Source organism: Pelophylax lessonae, assembly GCF_965119305.1.
Source record: "Pelophylax lessonae genome assembly, chromosome: 5".
NCBI classification, from domain to species: domain Eukaryota; kingdom Metazoa; phylum Chordata; class Amphibia; order Anura; family Ranidae; genus Pelophylax; species Pelophylax lessonae.
This window is the reverse complement of record NC_138772.1, coordinates 561645054-561667617: the sequence shown is the minus strand read 5'-3', so window position 1 is coordinate 561667617 and position 22564 is coordinate 561645054. Positions and strand designations below refer to the sequence as shown.

Genomic DNA, 22564 nt, shown 5'->3' with positions numbered 1-22564 from the left:
CGGGGGGATGAGGTCATACCTGTGATGAGGTCGAGGGGAGGGGGGATGAGGTCATACCTGTGATGAGGTCGGGGGAGGGGGGAATGAGGTCATACCTGTGATGAGGTCAGGGGGAGGGGGGGTCATACCTGTGATGAGGTCGGGGGAGGGGGGATGAGGTCATACCTGTGATGAGGTTGGGGGAGGGGGGATGAGGTCATACCTGTTATGAGGTCGGGGGGAGGGGGGATGAGGTCATACCTGTGATGAGGTCGGGGGGGTGGTGAGGTCATACCTGTGATGAGGTCGGGGGGAGGGGGGATGAGGTCATACCTGTGATGAGGTTGGGGGAGGGGGGATGAGGTCATACCTGTGATGAGGTCGGGGGGAGGGGGGGTCATACCTGTGATGAGGTCGGGGGAGGGGGGAGGGGGGGGTCATACTTGTAATGAGGTCGGGGGGATGGGGGATGAGGTCATACCTGTGATGAGGTCAGGGGGAGGGGGGATGAGGTCATACCTGTGATGAGGTCGGGGGAGGGGGGATGAGGTCATACCTGTGATGAGGTCGGGGGGAGGGGGGATGAGGTCATACCTGTGATGAGGTCGGGGGAGGGGGGATGAGGTCATACCTGTGATGAGGTCGGGGGGAGGGGGGTGGAGGTCATACCTGTGATGAGGTTGGGGGAGGGGGAGGAGGTCATACCTGTGATGAGGTCGGGGGGAGGAGGGATGAGGTCATACTTGTGATGATGTCGGGGGGAGGGGGGGTCATACCTGTGATTATGTCGGGGGGAGGGGGGAGGCGGGGGTCATACCTGTGATGAGGTCGGGGGGGTCATACCTGTGATGAGGTCGGGGGAGGGGGGATGAGGTCATACCTGTGATGAGGTCGGGGGGAGGGGGGTGGAGGTCATACCTTTGATGAGGTTGGGGGGGAGGGGGGATGAGGTCATACATGTAATGAGGTCGGGGGAGGGGGGATGAGGTCATACCTGTGATGAGGTCGGGGGGAGGGGGGATGAGGTCACACCTGTGATGAGGTCGGGGGGAGGGGGGATAAGGTCATACCTTTGATGAGGTCGGGGGGAGGGGGGATGAGGTCATACCTGTGATGATGTCGGGGGGAGGGGGGTTCATACCTTTGATGAGGTCGGGGGAGGGGGGGTCATACCTGTGATGATGTCGGGGGGAGGGGGGATGAGGTCATACCTGTGATGAGGTCGGGGGGAGGGGGGATGAAGTCATACCTGTGATGAGGTCGGGGGGAGGGGGGGTGAGGTCATACCTGTGATGAGGTCGGTGGAGGGGGGATGAGGTCATACCTGTGATGAGGTCGGGGGAGGGGGGATGAGGTCATACCTGTGATGAGGTCGGGGGAGGGGGGATGAGGTCATACCTGTGATGAGGTCGGGGGAGGGGGGATGAGGTCATACCTGTGATGAGGTCGGGGGAGGGGGGGATGAGGTCATACCCCTGATGAGGTCAGGGTGGGGGGGGAGGTGAGGTCATACCTGTGATGAGGTCAGGGTTGGGGGGGGAGGTGAGGTCATACCTGTGATGAGGTCGGGGGGGGGGGAGGTGAGGTCATACCTGTGATGAGGTCGGGGGGAGGGGGGATGAAGTCATACCTGTGATGAGGTCGGGGGGAGGGGGGGTGAGGTCATACCTGTGATGAGGTCGGGGGAGGGGGGATGAGGTCATACCTGTGATGAGGTCGGGGGAGGGGGGATGAGGTCATACCTGTGATGAGGTCGGGGGAGGGGGGATGAGGTCATACCTGTGATGAGGTCGGGGGAGGGGGGGATGAGGTCATACCCCTGATGAGGTCAGGGTGGGGGGGGAGGTGAGGTCATACCTGTGATGAGGTCGGGGGAGGGGGGATGAGGTCATACCTGTGATGAGGTCGGGGGAGGGGGGATGAGGTCATACCTGTGATGAGGTCGGGGGAGGGGGGGATGAGGTCATACCCCTGATGAGGTCGGGGTGGGGGGGGGGAGGTGAGGTCATACCTGTGATGAGGTCGGGGGAGGAGGCTTGGATGGACATTCTGTACATCGATCGCTGCCAGCTGCCTTTGGCCTTGAAGAAATCCTGAAGGTTCAGATCGATGTCGTCACCAACACAAAACGTGTCACACGCCGCCTGGGGGGACAGACAAGATGTCACTACATGTTGGGGGTTATTATTCCTCTCACTGACACCAATGTTGGGGGTTATTATTCCTCTCACTGACACCAATGTTGGGGGTTATTATTCCTCTCACTGACACCAATGCTGGGGGTTATTATTCCTCTCACTGACACCAATGTTGGGGGTTATTATTCCTCTCACTGACACCAATGTTGGGGGTTATTTTTTCTCTCACTGACACCAATGTTGGGGGTTATTATTCCTCTCACTGACACCAATGTTGGGGGTTATTTTTTCTCTCACTGACACCAATGTTGGGGGTTATTATTCCTCTCACTGACACCAATGTTGGGGGTTATTATTCCTCTCACTGATACCAATGTTGGGGGTATTATTGCTGATTGGGGGCACATACATGCGCAGTCCATTGGCTGTGACGTGATTGGCTCACCTTAAAGACGGCCTTGGCCCACACCCGGAAGGAATCCTCTTGTCCGCACAGCTCGTCCCCCTCCCCCATCTGCAGGATCCGCTCTCCCCCCAACTCCTCCAGCCGGGTGTCCACCGCGTGACCGAAGGCACAGAAATGGGGGTACGCCCGGGACCCCAAACCGAAGACCGAGAACCTGGGAGAGAGGGGGCGGGGTCAGTGTACACAGAGACCACCGGCATTGGTCACTTACCTCAACCACACTCTGCTTCTCAGCCATGTCTATCTATCATCAGAGGGTCACACTATGCTTCTCAGCAATGTCTATCTATCATCAGAGGATTACATTGTGCTTCTCAGCCATGTCTATCTATCATCAGAGGATTACATGTGCTTCTCAGCCATGTCTATCTATCATCAGAGGGTTACACTCTGCTTCTCAGCAATGTCTCTCTATCATCAGAGGATTACATTGTGCTTCTCAGCCATGTCTCTCTATCATCAGAGGATTACATGTGCTTCTCAGCCATGTCTATCTATCATCAGAGGGTTACACTCTGCTTCTCAGCCATGTCTCTCTATCATCAGAGGATTACACTGTGCTTCTCAGCAATGTCTCTCTATCATCAGAGGATTACACTGTGCTTCTCAGCCATGTCTCTCTATCATCAGAGGATTACACTGTGCTTTTCAGCAATGTCTCTCTATCATCAGAGGATTACACTGTGCTTCTCAGCAATGTCTCTCTATCATCAGAGGATTACATTGTGCTTCTCAGCCATGTAATTCTCTGATGATAGAGATAGATGGCTGAGAAGCACAGTGTAAGGAAAAGGACCAGGATAGAGGAGATCACCGCCAAGGGGAAGAACCAGGACAGAGGAGATTACCGCCAAGGGGAAGGACCAGGACAGAGGAGATTACTGCCAAGGGGAAGGACCAGGACAGAGGAGATCACCGCCAAGGGGAAGGACCAGGACAGAGGAGATCACTGCCAAGAGGAAGAACCAGGACAGAGGAGATCACCGCCAAGGGGAAGGACCAGGACAGAGGAGATTACCACCAAGGGGAAGGACCAGGACAGAGGAGATTACCGCCAAGGGGAAGGACCAGGACAGAGGAGATCACCGCCAAGGGGAAGGACCAGGACAGAGGAGATTACCGCCAAGGGGAAGGACCAGGACAGAGGAGATTACTGCCAAGGGGAAGGACCAGGACAGAGGAGATTACCGCCAAGGGGAAGGACCAGGACAGAGGAGATCACCGCCAAGGGGAAGGACCAGGACAGAGGAGATTACTGCCAAGGGGAAGGACCAGGACAGAGGAGATCACTGCCAAGGGGAAGGACCAGGACAGAGGAGATTACCACCATGGGGAAGGACCAGGACAGAGGAGATTACCACCAAGGGGAAGGACCAGGACAGAGGAGATCACCGCTAAGGGGAAGGACCAGGACAGAGGAGATCACCGTCAAGGGGAAGGACCAGGACAGAGGAGATTACCGCCAAGGGGAAGGACCAGGACAGAGGAGATCACCGCTAAGGGGAAGGACCAGGACAGAGGAGATCACCGTCAAGGGGAAGGACCAGGACAGAGGAGATTACCGCCAAGGGTAAGGACCTGGACAAAGGAGATCACCGCCAAGGGGAAGGACCAGGACAGAGGAGATTACTGCCAAGGGGAAGGACCAGGACAGAGGAGATTACTGCCACGGGGAAGGACCAGGACAGAGGAGATTACCGCCAAGGGGAAGGACCAGGACAGAGGAGATCACCGCCAAGGGGAAGGACCAGGACAGAGGAGATCACTGCCAAGGGGAAGGACCAGGACAGAGGAGATTACTGCCAAGGGGAAGGACCAGGACAGAGGAGATCACCGTCAAGGGGAAGGACCAGGACAGAGGAGATTACCGCCAAGGGTAAGGACCTGGACAAAGGAGATCACCGCCAAGGGGAAGGACCAGGACAGAGGAGATTACTGCCAAGGGGAAGGACCAGGACAGAGGAGATTACCGCCAAGGGTAAGGACCTGGACAAAGGAGATCACCGCCAAGGGGAAGGACCAGGACAGAGGAGATTACTGCCAAGGGGAAGGACCAGGACAGAGGAGATTACTGCCACGGGGAAGGACCAGGACAGAGGAGATTACCGCCAAGGGGAAGGACCAGGACAGAGGAGATCACCGCCAAGGGGAAGGACCAGGACAGAGGAGATCACTGCCAAGGGGAAGGACCAGGACAGAGGAGATTACTGCCAAGGGGAAGGACCAGGACAGAGGAGATCACCGTCAAGGGGAAGGACCAGGACAGAGGAGATTACCGCCAAGGGTAAGGACCTGGACAAAGGAGATCACCGCCAAGGGGAAGGACCAGGACAGAGGAGATTACTGCCAAGGGGAAGGACCAGGACAGAGGAGATTACCGCCAAGGGTAAGGACCTGGACAAAGGAGATCACCGCCAAGGGGAAGGACCAGGACAGAGGAGATTACTGCCAAGGGGAAGGACCAGGACAGAGGAGATTACTGCCACGGGGAAGGACCAGGACAGAGGAGATTACTGCCACGGGGAAGAACCTGAGCAGCTGTTTGGAGACCACTGATATATAGAAATGATTCAAATAGAGGAACTCTTTGAATAGCAGGCAAAGTGCAAGTCTTTGTAGACGGATCCTCCAGATAGAAGGTGATTCACACTGCATCAGTCAGGTTTGACACAGCCAACCGTCTAAGGAATCAACTTCAGGAAACAGTGATGACTTTATTGGTTGAATTAGATGGACTTGTGTCTTTTTTCAGCCAGACTAACTATAACTATAGAACTATGACCCCAAAAGAGCACTTTCAGAAATAGACTGCTGGGGTTTTGAATCAGAATCAGGAATGGTAACTAGGGATAATCGAACAGTTTGGGTCAACCATCGGTTCGACCCGAACATTGGCTGTTCGAAATTCAGCCGAATTCCAAACTTTTTGCGGTAAAAGTTCGGAATTCGGGCACCAGAACTGCCCAAAATGCAATGGGACAGGAACTGGGCTTTAAAAGCCTGTGATTGGCCCAGAAACATCAGTAAAAGCAGATTGGAGTTACTAGGGGGTCCAGAGGCCAATCAGTAGTGAATACGCCCCCCAGTATATAACATAGCCCCGCCAAATCTCTAGCACTGTAATAGAGAGGCTGTGGAATAGAGTGGAAGCATTTCTGTTACTCCAGGAGGTAGGTGTATGTGTGTCAGATGAAGATCACTCTCCAGGAGGTAGGTGTATGTGTGTCAGATGAAGATCACTCTCCAGGAGGTAGGTGTATGTGTGTCAGATGAAGATCACTCTCCAGGAGGTAGGTGTATGTGTGTCAGATCAGGAACACTCACCAGGAGGTAGGTGTATGTGTGTCAAAGTCAACAATCAAGAGAAGACTTCACCAGAGTGAATACAGAGGGTTCACCACAAGATGTAAACCATTGGTGAGCCTCAAAAACAGGAAGGCCAGATTAGAGTTTGCCAAACAACATCTAAAAAAGCCTTCACAGTTCTGGAACATCCTATGGACAGAGGAGACCAAGATCAACTTGTAGCAGAGTGATGGGAAGAGAAGAGTATGGAGAAGGAAAGGATCCAAAGCATACCACCTCATCAGTGAAGCATGGTGGTGGTAGTGTCATGGCGTGGGCATGTATGGCTGCCAATGGAACTGGTTCTCTTGTATTTATTGATGATGTGACTGCTGACAGAAGCAGCAGGATGAATTCTGAAGTGTTTCGGGGAATATTATCGGCTCATATTCAGCCAAATGCTTCAGAACTCATTGGACGGCGCTTCACAGTGCAGATGGACAATGACCCGAAGCATACTGCGAAAGCAACCAAAGAGTTTTTGAAGGGAAAGAAGTGGAATGTTATGCAATGGCCAAGTCAATCACCTGACCTGAATCCGATTGAGCATGCATTTCACTTGCTGAAGACAAAACTGAAGGGAAAATGCCCCAAGAACAAGCAGGAACTGAAGACAGTTGCAGTAAAGGCCTGGCAGAGCATCACCAGGGATGAAACCCAGCGTCTGGTGATGTCTATGCGTTCCACACTTCAGGCTGTAATTGACTGCAAAGGATTTGCAACCAAGTATTAAAAAGTGAAAGTTTGATTTATGATTGTTAATCTGTCCCATTACTTTTGGTCCTTTAAAAAGTGGGAGGGGCATATACAAACTGTTGTAATTCCTACACCGTTCACCTGATTTGGATGTAAATACCCTCAAATTAAAGCTGAAAGTCTGCAGGTAAAGCACATCTTGTTTGTTTCATTTCAAATCCATTGTGGTGGTGTATAGAGCCAACAAGATTAGACTTGTGTCCATGTCCCAATATTTATGGATCTGACTGTAATTCTATACAAGCCGGATCCACATCCTCCTCTTCTGATATCACCAGAGGATGAGAGTATAAATATCTGAGAGTGAAATCCTGGTTTTCTCTCCACCCTTAGTAGGGTTATCTCCCTCCCTCACCACCCTTAGTAGGGTCCTCTCCCTCCCTCACCACCCTTAGTAGGGTCATCTCCCTCCTTCATCCACCCTTAGTAGGGTCCTCCCCTGCCCTCTCCACCCTTAGTAGGGTCCTCTCCCGCCCTCTCCACCCTTAGTAGGGTCATCTCCCTCCCTCACCACCCTTAGTAGGGTCATCTACCTCCTTCACCACCCTTAGTAGGGTCCTCTCCTTCCCTCTCCACCCTTAGTAGGGTCCTCTCCCGCCCTCTCCACCTTTAGTAGGGTAATCTCCCTCCTTCACCACCCTTAGTAGGGTCATCTACCTCCTTCACCACCCTTAGTAGGGTCCTCTCCTTCCCTCTCCACCCTTAGTAGGGTCCTCTCCCGCCCTCTCCACCTTTAGTAGGGTCCTCTCCCACCCTCTCCACCCTTAGTAGGGTCCTCTCCCGCCCTTTCCACCCTTAGTAGTGTCCTCTCCCGCCCTCTCCACCCCTAGTAGGGTCCTCTCCCGCCCTCTCTACCCTTAGTAGTGTCCTCTCCCGCCCTCTCCACCCTTAGTAGGGTCCTCTCCCGCCCTCTCCACCCCTAGTAGGGTCCTCTCCCGCCCTCTCTACCCTTAGTAGTGTCCTCTCCCGCCCTCTCCACCCTTAGTAGGGTCCTCTCCCGCCCTCTCCACCCTTAGTAGGGTCATCTCCCTCACCACCCTTAGTAAGGTCATCTCCCTCCTTCACCACCCTTAGTAGGGTCCTCTCCTGCCCTCTCCACCCTTAGTAGGGTCCTCTCCCACCCTCTCCACCCTTAGTAGGGTCCTCTCCCACCCTCTCCACCCTTAGTAGGGTCCTCTCCCGCCCCCTCTCCACCCTTAGTAGTGTCCTCTCCACCCTTAGTAGTGTCCTCTCCTGCCCTCTCCACCCTTAGTATTGTCCTCTCCCGTCCTTTCCACCCTTAGTAGGGTCCTCTCTCGCCCTCTCCACCCTTAGTAGGGTCCTCTCCCACCCTCTCCACCCTTAGTAGGGTCCTCTCCCGCCCTCTCCACCCTTAGTAGGGTCCTTACCTGCCCTCTCCACCCTTAGTAGGGCCGTCTCCCACTCTCTCCACCCTTGGTAGGGCCCTCTTCCACTCTCTCCACCCTTTATAGGGCCATCTCCTGCTCTCTTCAACCTTAAATAGGGCCGTCTCCCACACTCTCCATCCTTAATAGGGCCATCTACCGCCCTCTCCACCCTTAGTAGGCTTGTCTCCACCCTGTCCATCCTTAGTAGGCTTGTGTACCGCTTTCTCCACTCTTAATACTGCCATCTCCCACCCTCTCCATCCTTAGTAGGCTTTTCTACCACCCTCTCCATCCATAGTAGGCTTGTCTACCCCCCTCTCCATCCATAGTAGGCTTATCCACCACCCTCTCCATCCTTAGTAGTCTTGTCCACCACCCTCTCCATCCTTAGTAGGCTTGTCTACCACCCTCTCCATCCATAGTAGGCTTGTCTACCCCCCTCTCCATCCATAGTAGGCTTATCCACCACCCTCTCCATACTTAGTAGGCTTGTCCACCACCCTCTCCATCCTTAGTAGGCTTGTCCACCACCCTCTCCATCCTTAGTAGGCTTGTCCACCACCCTCTCCATCCTTAGTAGGCTTGTCTACCACCCTCTCCATCCTTAGTAGGCTTATCCACCACCCTCTCCATCCTTAGTAGGCTTGTCTACCACCCTCTCCATCCTTAGTAGGCTTGTCTACCACCCTCTCCATCCTTAATAGGCTTGTCCACCTCCCTCTCCATCCTTAGTAGGCTTGTCTACCAGCCACTCCATCCTTAATAGGCTTGCCTCCACCCTCTCTACCCTTAGTAGGCTTGTCTTCACCCTCCCCATCCTTAGTAGATTTGTCTACCACTTTCTCCACCATTAATACAGCCATCTCCCAGCCTCTCCATCCTTAGTAGGCTTGTCTATCACTCTCTCTACCCTTAGTAGGCTTGTCTCCCACCCTCTCCATCTTTAGTAGGACTGTCTCCCACTCGACCTATCTGTGATCGGGGAGAGGGAAATCCCAAAACTTAAGGAAAAAGCCATTTCATAACTCCACTCAAACAGAACATTGCCATGTAGGAGGTGAGTGACATGTCAGTTTGGCATGTTTGAAGGATGCCGTGGTACCTGAGTGTGCCCAGGGGCCCCGCGCTGTCCGTGTTACTCGATTCCTTCCTCTTATTCTTCCAAGCGGTGACCAGGAGGTCTGTCTGGGACACGCTGTTAAATCGAGTCTTGTAGCTTCTGAAAAAACACAAAATTATAGACACATTCAGTCACCATAGAGATCATCTTCACTGGGGGGGGGGGTTCACATTGCCCTCACCACAGTCCATTCTTCATGATTGACTTTAGAGAATCCACCAGGGAGTTGTGACACCGGCAGTGCTGTATTTTGGCCTAGGCCAACAAGGCCCAGGCCTAGGGCGGCACTTTGCAGGGGGGCGTCAAAAATGCCCCCCTCCACCTTAGACTCTATTGGCCGTTAGTTGCTAGAGCTGCCTCTCTCACCCACCTCTCTCTCTCACCTACCCTCTCTCTCTCTCTCTCTCTCTCTCTCACCCCCTCTCTTTCAGCCCACCCTTTCTCTCTCTCTCTCTCTCATCCCCCCTCTCTCTCGCTCACCCCCCCTCTCTCACCCCCCTCTCTCTCTCTCTCCCCTCTCTCTCTCTCTCACACCCCCCTCTATCTCTCTCATCCCCCCTCTCTCTCCCTCTCTCAACCTTCTCTCTCTCTCACACCCCCCTCTCTCTCATCCCCCTCTTCTCTCTCTCTCACCCCCCTTTATCATCCGCCCTCTCTCTCTCATTCCCCCTCTCTCTCATGCCCCCTCCCTCCCTCCCTCACCCACCCCCCTCTCTCATTCCTCCTCTCTCTCCCTCCCTCACCCACCCCCTCTCTCTCTCTCTCTCTCTGACCCCCCCCCCCCCGTGAGATCTCAGGGATCACGCTGGGACTTGTAGTCCTTCAAATTCGGAGGGGGTCACGTCCATTAAAAAGGAAGGAGTGGGGCAAATTTACATAGGAGGGAGAGGGGGGCACCCGATTTTAGTCTTGCCTAGGGCAGCACAAAACCAAAATACACCACTGGACACCAGCATTACATTCCCAGCATTGTGGGGGTCACCAACCCCCTAGTGGAGGCTTCATAAATGTTGAGGAGTCTACAAATGTCAGTAGAACCCCCAGAGATGTATGGTAAAGAAGTAGAACTACTTCACTATTGTACTTAAGTACGGAAAGGCGGTATCTGTACTTTCCTGGAGTAGAATTCTTTTCTCCTACTTCCACTTTTACTTCAGTACAAATTTTCGATGAGTTTAATACTTCTACTCCGATATTTTTTTTTTATGTGCTGCATCGTTACAATTATAAAAATGTTACGAATCATTCCATTCCAAACCTGCATTACCACTGCTCACTGTCTCTGAGACTCACAAGTCACGACCAATCCCCGACCCGATGCGATGGCTCAGGGGCAGAGCCTCGCCGCCTCTGCCCTCCCTCAGCTCGGCCCGAATCCCGCCTCCCGCTTGGCTCTCAAGTGAAGTGGTGGTGGCGAGAGAGGAGAGATGCCTGCGGAGTGATCGCTCTGGGCCCTGGCTGGGGGAGGGCTGTGAGTTACTAGAGTCTACTAGACTGTCTCTGGGCCCTGTGCAGCGCGGCCGCCCAGCGCAGGAGAATTGGATGGAGGGAGGAATATATTCTTCTTTCAGCAGGGGGGACTGGACTGGGGACTGTGGAGAGAGAGACTGGAGGACTCGAGAAAGCCTAAGGTAGGAGAAGTAAGAACTGTCTGGAAGTCAAGTCACTAACTAAGGGGATCAGATCTATTCAATGGGGGGAGGGACCTGCCCTGGCCTGCTCTAAGGGGGATCTATAATGGGAGGGGGACCCTGGTCTGCTCTAAGGGGGATCTATAATGGGAGGGGACCCTGGCCTGCTCTAAGGGGGATCTATAATGGGAGGGGGACCCTGGCCTGCTCTAAGGGGGATCTATAATGGGAGGGGACCCTGGCCTGCTCTAAGGGGGATCTATAATGGGAGGGGGACCCTGGCCTGCTCTAAGGGGGATCTATAATGGGAGGGGGACCCTGGCCTGCTCTAAGGGGGATCTATAATGGGAGGGGACCCTGGCCTGCTCTAAGTGGGATCTATAATGGGAGGGGGACCCTGGCCTGCTCTAAGGGGGATCTATAATGGGAGGGGACCCTGGCCTGCTCTAAGGGGGATCTATAATGGGAGGGGGACCCTGGTCTGCTCTAAGGGGGATCTATAATGGGAGGGGGACCCTGGCCTGCTCTAAGGGGGATCTATAATGGGAGGGGGACCCTGGCCTGCTCTAAGGGGGATCTATAATGGGAGGGGGACCCTGGCCTGCTCTAAGGGGGATCTATAATGGGAGGGGACCCTGGCCTGCTCTAAGGGGGATCTATAATGGGAGGGGACCCTGGCCTGCTTTAAGGGGGATCTATAATGGGAGGGGGACCCTGGCCTGCTCTAACAACTACATAACACAGTACTTGTACTTTTACTTTCAGTACTTGTAGTAAATTTGTAAATAAACTACTTACAATACTTAAGTACAAGAAATGTTGAATACTTTATTACTTCTACTAAAGTGCGGTGCTTGAAGAGCTCTTCAACTTCTACTCAGTCACTTTTCTGATAGAGCCGCTGTACTTCTACTCATGTCTGGGTCTCCAGTACTTTACACATCTCTGAACCCCGCCAACCACATTACTTTTGTAACCCAAATAAAATTGGGGGTTTCCAGTTCACCAAAATAAACTGGAGGCATCTGATTGGTTGTCATCAATTACATTTTCCTTCAGAGCTTTAAATTAAACATGAATCCCCCCCCTTCCCCCGCTGGCATCGAACAATCATAGTGATGTATTTCTGCTCCTGAAACAACGTGACGAATGAGAAACGACTTCACACAGCGACCCTAAAATTATCCGAAGCCTTTCCTTCCTGGACTTCCCATTTCCTGAATGAGAATTATTAATGATCCGCAAGGAGAGTCCCAACAATACGGGAGTGAGATCTCCAATCAGAGGAGGGGGGAGAGGAGAGGGGAGAGAGGAGAGAGAGGAGAGGGGAGAGAGGAGAGAGAGGAGAGAGAGGGGAGAGAGAAGAGAGAGGAGAGAGGAGAGAGAGGAGAGGGGAGAGAGAGAGAGAGAGGAGAGAGAGAGGGGAGAGAGGAGAGGAGAGAGAGGAGAGAGAGGGGATAGAGAGGAGAGGGGAGAGAGGAGAGGAGAGAGAGGAGAGGGGAGAGAGGAGAGGAGAGGAGAAGGGAGAGAGAGGAGAGGGGAGAGAGGAGAGGAGAGAGGAGAGGAGAGAGAGGAGAGGGGAGAGAGAGAGGAGAGGAGAGAGAGGAGAGGGGAGAGAGAGAGGAGAGAGAGGAGAGAGAGGGGAGAGAGGGGAGAGGGGAGAGAGGAGAGGGGAGAGAGAGGAGAGGGGAGAGAGAGAGGAGAGAGAGGAGAGGGGAGAGAGGGAGGAGAGGGAGGAGAGGGGAGAGAGAGGAGAGGGAGGAGAGGGGAGAGAGAGAGGAGAGAGAGGAGAGGGGAGAGAGAGGAGAGGGAGGAGAGAGGAGAGAGAGAGGAGAGAGAGGAGAGGGGAGAGGGAGGAGAGGGAGGAGAGGGGGAGAGAGGGAGAGGGAGGAGAGGGGAGAGGGAGAGAGAGAGGAGAGAGGAGAGGGGAGAGAGAGAGAGGGAGGAGAGAGGAGAGAGAGAGGAGAGAGAGGAGAGGGGAGAGAGAGGAGAGAGAGGAGAGGGGAGAGAGGGAGGAGAGGGAGGAGAGGGGAGAGAGAGGAGAGGGAGGAGAGGGGAGAGAGAGGAGGAGAGAGAGGAGGGAGAGAGAGGAGAGGGAGGAGAGAGGAGAGAGAGAGGAGAGAGAGGAGAGGGGAGAGAGGGAGGAGAGGAGAGGGAGAGAGAGAGGAGAGAGAGGAGAGGGGAGAGAGAGGAGAGGGGAGAGAGAGAGGAGAGAGGGGAGAGAGAGGAGAGAGGGGAGAGAGAGGAGAGAGAGGAGAGAGAGAAAGGAGGAGAGGAGAGGGGAGAGGAGTAGAGAGGGGAGAGAGAGAGAGGAGAGAGGAGGGAGAGGAGAGAGAGGAGAGAGAGGGAGAGGGGGAGAGAGGAGAGGAGAAGGGAGGGGGAGAGGAGAGAGAGAGAGGAGAGGAGGGGGGGGAGAGGAGAGAGGGGAGAGAGAGGAGAGAGAAGAGAGAGAGGAGAGGGGAGAGAGAGGAGAGAGAGGGAGAGAGAGGAGAGGGGAGAGAGAGGAGAGGGGGGAGAGAGGAGAGAGAGGAGAGAGAGGAGAGGGGAGAGAGAGGAGAGGGGGAGAGAGGAGAGGAGAAGGGAGGGGAGAGAGGAGAGAGAGAGAAGAGACAGAGGAGAGGAGGGGAGAGAGAGAGGAGAGGGGAGAGAGAGGAGAGGGGAGAGAGGGAGGAGAGGGAGGAGAGAGAGAGGAGAGAGAGGAGAGAGAGGAGAGGGGAGAGGAGAGGAGAGGAGAGAGAGGAGAGGGGAGAGAGAGAGAGAGAGGAGAGAGAGAGAGGAGAGGGGAAGGGAGGAAGTGGGGGGGGGGGTGGCGGAGATAGATGAAGTGGGGGGGGGGGGCGGTAATTTGATGGAAGTTGGAATCAGTATAGTAAGGAGATGTTGAGGGCCAACATAGAAACATGTCAGCATTATATGTAGTGGGGCGGAGAGTGACCCCTAGAGGGGTATGGAGGAGAGACACTCACTTCTGCTGTTCTGGCTGCAGAGAGGACACATTGGGAGACGTCATCTCCATCAACTCCTGAGCGAAGGTCTGCAAAGAGAACCAATCAGAATAGAGACAGAGACATTCTGGGATAGATGGAGGAGGTGTAGAACCGTATTCATATATATATATATTGCAGTTTAATTTTCCCCTATATACATGCTCTATAATATATACTCATACACTTTACACTATAGTATCTATTCATGCACTATACACTAAGTTATGTACTAACGCACTATACACTATGGTATATACTCATGCTCTATACACTATGGTATATACTAACGCACTATACTATATATTATTACACAATGATGCTCTCCCATCATACAAATAATGACAATTTCCAGACATCAGGACACAAGGATCTCCTCTTAGTACATTGGAGGACACCTCACTGGTGACTGTAGGTTGGTTGTAGTTGGGACACTTACCTCACCATTCTCTGGAGGATCACCATTGCCAAAGGTGCTGGTCACCACCAATACCAGAGTCTCGTGCTCCAGGCTGATCGTGTCATACTGGTCCATACAGATGACCTATAGAGAGATTTACAGAGAAGGTTACACCCCGGAATCCATGTCACTCTGATCCAGGTTCCCCCCATACTGGAATGTGATTGGTGACACCTGGACATCCCCCATTTGTACAGAATGATTTGTCACCCAATCAGACATCAGGCTTTTCATTCCCTCACTAAGGACCTCCCAGCTTTAAACCGGCTTTCAGGATCTGTTGGTGGTAACCGGAAATTCTGGTATCTGGAACATCCTTCATTTTCCCGATGGTAACCCTGAATTGTCCCATTGTCAGCAAGGTGATGATTGGTTTAGGTGGATCTGGCCATCCTCAGATGGATCTGGTTCTTGGTGCTGCTAGGAGGACCCCTGAGAACCTTGGATGGAGCCTGGTCCTTGGCAGCGTTAGGGGGGATCTGAGAGTCTTAGATGGACTCTGGTTCTTGGTATTTCTTGGAGGACCCCTGAAATTATTAGATAGACCCTGGTTCCTGTCAATGCTGAGAGGGGCCCTGAAAACCTTAGATAGGCCCTGGTTCTTGTCACCACTAGGAGGGTTCTGAGAGCCTCGGATGAACTCTGGTTCTTGCCACTGCAAGGAGGTCCCCTTAGATAGACCCAGGTTCTTGGCAATGCTAGGAGGGCCCCTGAGATCCTTCAATGAAGCCTTGTTCTTGACACTGCTAGAAGGGCCCCTTCAAGTTTTAGATGAACCCTGGTCCTTGGCACTGCTAGATGGACCCCTGAGAGCCTTAAATAGACCCTGGTTCCTGCTACTGCTAGGAGGGCCCCTGAGATCCTTAGATAAACCTTGGTTCTTGGTACTGCTAAAGGGGCCACAGAGAACCTTAGATTGACCCTAGTTCTTGGTATTTCTTGGAGGACCCCTGAAATGATTAGATAGACCCTGGTTCTTGGTATTGCTAGAAGGGTCCCTGATAGCCTTAGATGGACCCTAGTTCTTGGAACTGCTGAGAGGACCCCAGAGAGCCGACCAGCTTACAGGAGAAGACAAACCTTTGTCAGGTTGCTGTCCAAGCTGGAATGACTTCCTTCCTTTTCCTGCCGTGTCTTTGCAGCAGGAAGTAATGGGCAAATCTCCCCAGTGGGGACAAAAGGCCAATGACCCACTGGCAGAGACTCCGATCAAATAACCAATCAAAAAGGACAAGAAAAGGTTTTGTCCAGAGTTTGACTTGATCTGCATGCCTCATGAGCAATCTTGGGGGGAGGGGGAATTCGGCTCCTCATGATTGAGGGCAGATGATTTGTCTGCTGTGGGTGACACAGACAGTTTATTTCTCAGATGATTGAACTGAGAGATTCTAAATGGGGAGTTCCATTGTCCCAAATTTCCCAACTAAACCCTCCAGCTGACAACCCCCCGCCCCCCCCCCAAACCCCATTATCTCAATTCTCTTACCTTGGGGTCGAAGGCGTGAGCGAAGATGTTGCAGAGTTTGTGAGCGTAGGTCTCGGAGCGGCCGGTCTCGGTGGCATACAGGATGGTGGCTTTTACCCGGCGGGCCATGGCCTTCCCCATCAGCTTGGCAGAGAATTTCACAGCACTGAAAGGAAAGGAGAAGGGTCTTTGTAGTGGCCCTCGGCTTATTGTGCCATGAAGAAAATGACATAACTGCTGAAATAAACCGCCGGCGGAACACCAGCAGAACCCCAGTGGAACCCCGGCGGAACCCCGTGCAGAACCCCAGCAAAACCCAGGCAGAACCCCAGCAATTAGAAACCACCCCCTGATTGGCCAACGGAGTATTCATTTAGATCCCATTAAAGGAAATCCCTTCTGAAAAGTTGTCATGTTGTCATGTTAATCCTTTGACTTCATTGCTATCTGCATCACCGACTTTGGGTTGCAGCCAGTAGACATGGGCAATTTTTTTCGGTTCAAATACAAATTTTTGGTGATTCAGAGATTCTGATGTATCCAAATCTCCAAATGGAATAGTAACAAATATCATTGAAGTCCATAAAAATTGTTTCGTTTAATTTGTTTTCTAAAGAATTCCAACTTTTCAGAACGATTATAATTTAGATCGGTCAGAAAAACAATTGATTTGAATTCTATGCTGGTTGTTAAGGGAGGGGGGTTGGGGGGGAACCCGGCCGCTTGCTTCCTTAACAACCGATGACTCATCAGCTGTCAGCGGGCTTCCCCACTTACAGATAAATGTAAAAGGTAAAGAATGCCAACAAAAGAATAGAAAAAATGTTGGGTCCCCCCCAAAATCCCTAACAGACCCTTACCCCGCAGGTTAGGAAAGGGGGGGGAGCAAGCGCACCCCCCCCCCACCCCCGTACGAATCATACCAGGCCACATGCCCTCAATATGGGGGGGTGGCTGCTTTGTGATGGGAACAAGGGCCTCATCCCCACAACCCTGGCCAGTGGTCATGGGGGTCTGCGGGCAGGGGGCTTATCGGAATCTGGAAGCCCCCAGGCCCTCTAGTACCCCTACCCATTCACCAAAAAAGTGTCAAAAAGTAATAAAAGCACAGACAGTTTTTGCCAAATCCTTTATTAAAAAATTAAAGAGAGTGTCCCCCAATGTAGATCCATCGTCAATCACGCCCCCCCCCCCCCCCCAAAGAAAAGGAAAGAAAATTGCACTCGCCACCACCGAGGCCATCTGCCTGCTGCAGGCTCCTTCGTTTAACATTTCTTATATAGGTAAGGGGCGGGTCCACCTGTCTAAATCACCTGGTGGCACTGCCCCTTCTGGTGCATGCTGGGACCGTGATGTCAGAAGGGGGTGGTGCCACCAGGTGACATAAACAGGTGGACCCGCCCCTAAGAAATGTCAAAACAGAGGAGCCTGCAGAAGGCAGATGGCCCCTGTGACGGCGAGAGCGATATTTTGGCCGGAGTGGCGGGATTGATGACGGATCTAAGGGGGGGGGGGCACCGTTTTTTATTTGTTAATAAGGAATTTATCAAAAACTACCTCTGTGTTTTTATCACTTTTTGACACTTTTATTGGTGAATGAGTATACTCATTCACAAGGGGAGGGGGGATCTGGGGGTTCCCCTTATTAAAGGGGGATCCTAGATCCTGATAAGCCCCCTACCCGCAGACCCCCACAACCACCGGCCACTGTTGTGGGGATGAGGCCCTTGGCAGTGCCCCCCCTACCCCAAAGCACCCACCCCCCTCTTGGTGAGAGCATGTGGCCTGGTATGGTTTAGGAGGGGGGAGTTGCTTGCTCGTCTCCCCCCCCCCTTCTCTATCCTGACCTGCAGGGCTGTATGCTCTATAAAAGGGTCCGTTATAGAGTTTGGGGGGACCCCACGCCGTTTTAAAAAGAGTTTTTGGCATGGGGTTTTGTTTAACATTTTTCTATTGCCGGGCAATGCCGGACTTCTTTTCTTTGCATTCATCTGTCAGTGGGGAAGCCCGCTGACAGCTGATGAGTCATGGTTGTTAAGGATGCGGGCGGCTGCCTTCCCCGCCCACTGCTTAACAACCAGCTATTTCTTCATACAGAATCTGAATTGGTCGCAAATTGATTGGCCGATTCAAATTCTAATTGCTCTGAAGAGTTGGAATTCGTTAGAAAATGAATAAACGATTTAAATTTTAAATAAAAATGAAACAAAATTTAACGAAAAAGAAACGAAACGAATTCCATAACAAAATGAAAACGAATCTATCTGAAACCAAACAAAATGTTTCCGTTCTGCACATGTCTAGCAGCCAAAGGCGCGGGAAAAGTCAAATCTCCATGCTGGCTTTAGGTCAGGGGCTCAAAACTTTTAGAAGCTGGAGGATATTCATGAAGGTCAGGCAACAAGCCCTATAGAAGAAGGTCAGCAACAGCAACTCCAAATTTCTCTTCCCTTTACATGTTGCTAATCAAGCTGTCTAAAATGTATTTCTTATATGCATTTACCAATAAGAATGGGAAGTCCCACACTGTGGGCCAACCAGAATCTACCACATAGTACAGTGCTTTAACCTCTTAAGCCCCAGAGGATTTGACTACTCAAAGACCAGGGCCTATTTTGCGATTCGGCACTGCGTGACTTTAACCCACAATTGCGCAGTCGTGCGATGCTGTACCCAAATAAAATTGACGTCCTTTTTTTCCCACAAACAGAGATTTCTTTTGGTGGTATTTGATCACCTGTGCGATTTTTATTTTTTGCGCTATAAACAAAAAAAGAGCAACAATTCTGAAAAAATAACAATATTTTTCAAATTTTTTTATATGAAATTCCCAAAAAAAAAAAAAAAAGTAAAAATCAAAATTTTGTAACATTTTAGGCCAATTTGTTTTCTGCTACATATTTTTGGTAAAAAAAATAGCAATAAGCGTATTTTGATTGGTTTGCGTAGAAGTTATTGCGTTTACAAACTAAGGGAAAGATTTATGTCATTTTTATTGTTTTTTTTTTTTAACTAGTAATGGCGGCGATCTGCGATTTTTTTTGCGGGACTGCGACATTGCGGCGGACAGATCGGACCCCTAACTGACATTTTTTACACTTTTGGGGTTACCAGTGACATTACTACAGTAATCAGTGCTATACATATGCACTGTTACTGTAAAAATGACACTGGCAGGGAAGGGGTTAACTTTATTAGTGATCAAGGGGTTAAGTGTGTCACTAGGGGCGTGATTCTAACTGTAAAGGGGCGTGGCTTTTGATGTAACCACAGAAACATACGATCCTACATAGCAGGATCGTATGATCTCTGCAGTTACACCAGGGAGAATGACAGGCGGTTGTGTTTACATCAGCCGTCTGCCTTTCTCCCTCTCCTGCGGGAGATTGCGAGTGTCCGGCGGACATCGGAGCCGCCAGTCACTCGCACGGGGATCCCTGTGAACGAGGGGGGGCGGGAGCGCGCCTCCGGCGGCGCGCGCTAGCCCCCTATAGGCTCGTGGGTGAGTGACGTACCAGTACGTCACTTTGCCCAGGAGGGGCTGACCGCCGCAGTATATTTACTTGCGGCGGTCGGCAAGTGGTTAAACCTAAAATGTTTTAGGCCAGCCTTTATCAACCTTTTCAACACAGAGGAACCCTTGAAATAAATTTCTGGTCTCGGGGAACCCCTGCTAAAAATGAAAAATCTACAACTCATGACACATTAGTGGGACAGTCGGTGGGAAGAATGCTCCTCACTCTTCTCATCATTGGGAAGAATTGCCCCCCTTACAGATAGCTAGAAGGAACAATGGTGTCATTGGAAACTTATCTGAGAGGCAGAAATTGTCCATTGCTCAAGGAACCCCTAGCAACCTCAGGAGGAACCCCTAGCAACCTCAGGAGGAACCCCTAACAACCTCAGGAGGAACCCAGGGGCGTAACTACAGGGGTTGCAGGGGTTGCGATTGCTACCGGGCCCCATGCTCCAGGGGGCCCAGTAGCAAACCAGTGGGTGAACTTCCAGGATTGCAAAAGTCACACTTGCGACCGGGCCCTGGCATTGCACCACTGTGGGGAGGCCCCAAGATTGCAGGAAGGGAGCCCACTGCAGAACTTGTGAAAGGATCCTGCTGCGGGACCGTAATAAAAGGCCATGCAACGAGAATAAAGAGCCCCAGGATTAGTGGGAAGAGCCCTGGGCTTGAAGGGAAGGGCCCCGGCCAGGGATCTGGGGGGGCCCTTCATGGTTTCTTGCATCGGGGCCCTGAAGGCTCTAGTTACGCCTCTGGAGGAACCCCTAGCAACCTAAGGAGGAACCCCTAACAACCTTTAGGAGGAACCTCTAGCAATCTCAGGAGGAACCCCTAGCAACCTTAGGAGGAACCCCTAGCAACCTCAGGAGGAACCTCTAGCAACCTCAGGAGGAGCCCTAGGGTTCCACATGAACACTGGTTGAGAAACCCTGTTTTAGGCAATAGATCTGTCTACAGAATTGTACCCGAGGCAGAGAGCACTGGGGGGAGGAACTGGGAAGCCTGGCTATTTTATAGTTTACCGCATTGTCTAATGGCAGCTCATATATAAAAGTGACCCTGTGATCACTATGCAGGCAGGACATGCATGACCACCTACCTTCAGAAGCCACAAATGATGAAGATCTTTCCCAGCTCCTGTTATCACAAGCTCGGGCTGAGCTTCTGCCACCCCCCACATCTCTCTATTACCCAATAAAGTACGACACTCTTGGCCAGTTGTCTGTTTAAATTTACCATGGCATCCCTTCGAGCTGCCTAGGTGCAGACTTACTATAGGGGGTTCACCCACCAGCTATTGTATGCAGTCTGGCATTGGTTTGCTGACTGAACAGAAGTACCCATTCATGGCAGGTCACATACATGTTATTAGCTGCTTACTTGGCAACTTCTTTGAAGGTCCTCTTCCGGGTGATGGTGCTCTGAGAACCTTTCCAAATGTGATACTTCCAGGGGTCCGGCTGTAATACCAACATTGTCCAGAGGTCAGTGATGATGAGGCACAGAGCAAGAGCCAAGACACAATGGGAATGGAAGACTCAAAACACAAAGAGATGAGAGAACGGGAGACATGGAAGAAGACCCAACACATAGAAAGATGAAAGAACGAGAGGGACGTGAAGGAAGGCCCAACACATAAATGGGATAAGAGAATGGGAGACACGAAAGGCAACTCAGCATACAGAGAAATGGAGAAATTAGAGAATGGGAGACATGGAAGAAGACCCAACACATAGAAAGATGAAAGTATGAGAGGGACGTGAAGGAATGCCCAACACATAAAGAGATAAGAGAATGGAAAACATGAAAGATGACCCAACACATAGAGAAATGAGAGAATGGGAGACATGAAGGAGGACCCAACACAGAGAAAGATGAAAGAATGAGGGAGGTGAAGGAAGGCCCAACGCATAAAGAGATAAGAGAATGGGAGACACGAAAGGCAACTCAGCACACAAAGAACTGGAGAAATTAGAGAATGGGAGACATGAAGGAGGAACCAACACAAAATTAATGAGAAAATGAAAGACATAGAAGAAGACCCAACATATAGAAACATCAAAGAACAGGACACATGAAGGAAAACCCATGACAAATATAACAGAATGGGAGTCATGGAGGATAATCCAACACATACAGAGAGGAGGGAATGGGGGATATAACAGAAGCTCCAACATGCAGAGATTAGAGAATTAAAGAAATGGAAAAATACCCAACACAGATAGATGAGAGAAGAGGAGACAAGTGGAAGACCCATCAAAAAGATATACGAGATGGGAGGCAGAGCAGGACTCAACACTTGGAGAGATGAAAGCAAAAGGAAACATGGAGGAAGATCCAACACAGAGAATTGCGGGAATTGGAAACATGGAGGAAGATCCAACACAGAGAATTGCGGGAATTGGAAACATGGAGGAAGATCCAACACAGAGAGAGATGTGGGAATGGGAAACACGGAGGAAGATCCAACACAGAGAGAGATGTGGGAATGGGAAACATGGAGGAGGATCCAACACAGAGAGAGATGTGGGAATGGGAAACATGGAGGAAGATCCAACACAGAGAGAGATGCGGGAATGGGAAACATGGAGGAGGATCCAACACAGAGATCTGAGGGAATGGGGGACAAAGAAAGATCAAACACACAGAGAGATGGGAGAAATGCTCAACATAGAGAAAGGAGGGAACAGGAGAAATGAAGGCTGGAAAACCTAATAAAAGAGTTGAAAGAGGCAGAGACAGGCAGAAAGACCCAACACAGCGAGAGAAAGAGAGACATGGAGGAGGGTCCAACATATAGAGGGATAAATTCTAATTTCAGTGAAGAGTAAAGCCCCGTACACACGCGTCGAAAATCGACAGGGAATTTTCATCCGACGACCGATCTGCCGATTTTCGGCTTGTTAGTATGATGCTTCTGACAACTGACTCCGACTTTTCGGCCGAAAAAATCCTGGTGTGCAGGCTATAAAATTTTTGTCCGCCATCAATACACGTCCGATTTTCGTGCAGTCAGTACAGATTTCGACAGGGAAAAATCTGATCAGCAAGTCTGGGCATGCTCAGAGAAGAAAGAACACAAAGAAAGCAAACCAACACATGACATCACTTCTGAAGTAGAATTTTGTTGGGCAAAAAAATTTGTGTGCAGTCTAGGCACATTCCAACCAACAAAACACAACTCTGGACAAAAGACGGACGATCGGTCGGCCGATAATCGTTGCGTGTGTACGGGGCTTAAGTTAGTGAGTACTAGATATCTATTAGAGCTAGATAACTGAGCTGCATTCTTCAATCTCCTCATCAGTGCTATCT

General features: G+C 51.4%; 1 protein-coding gene across 1 annotated transcript in view; it reads right to left on the bottom strand.

Moving 5' to 3' along the window:
- The window catches only part of NOS3 (nitric oxide synthase 3), a gene marked incomplete at its 3' end in the record, with an annotated part of 183459 nt that overhangs the window by 107716 nt on the left and 53179 nt on the right, over nt 1-22564 (bottom strand). Inside the window, exons 11-17 of the mRNA XM_082259052.1 lie at nt 20630-20709; nt 15754-15898; nt 14247-14351; nt 13790-13857; nt 9175-9291; nt 2563-2737; nt 1991-2123 (exon numbers count right to left, since the gene is read on the bottom strand). Coding sequence (XP_082115178.1) covers nt 1991-2123; nt 2563-2737; nt 9175-9291; nt 13790-13857; nt 14247-14351; nt 15754-15898; nt 20630-20709 — 823 coding nt within the window. The remainder of the gene's footprint in view (nt 1-1990; nt 2124-2562; nt 2738-9174; nt 9292-13789; nt 13858-14246; nt 14352-15753; nt 15899-20629; nt 20710-22564) is intronic.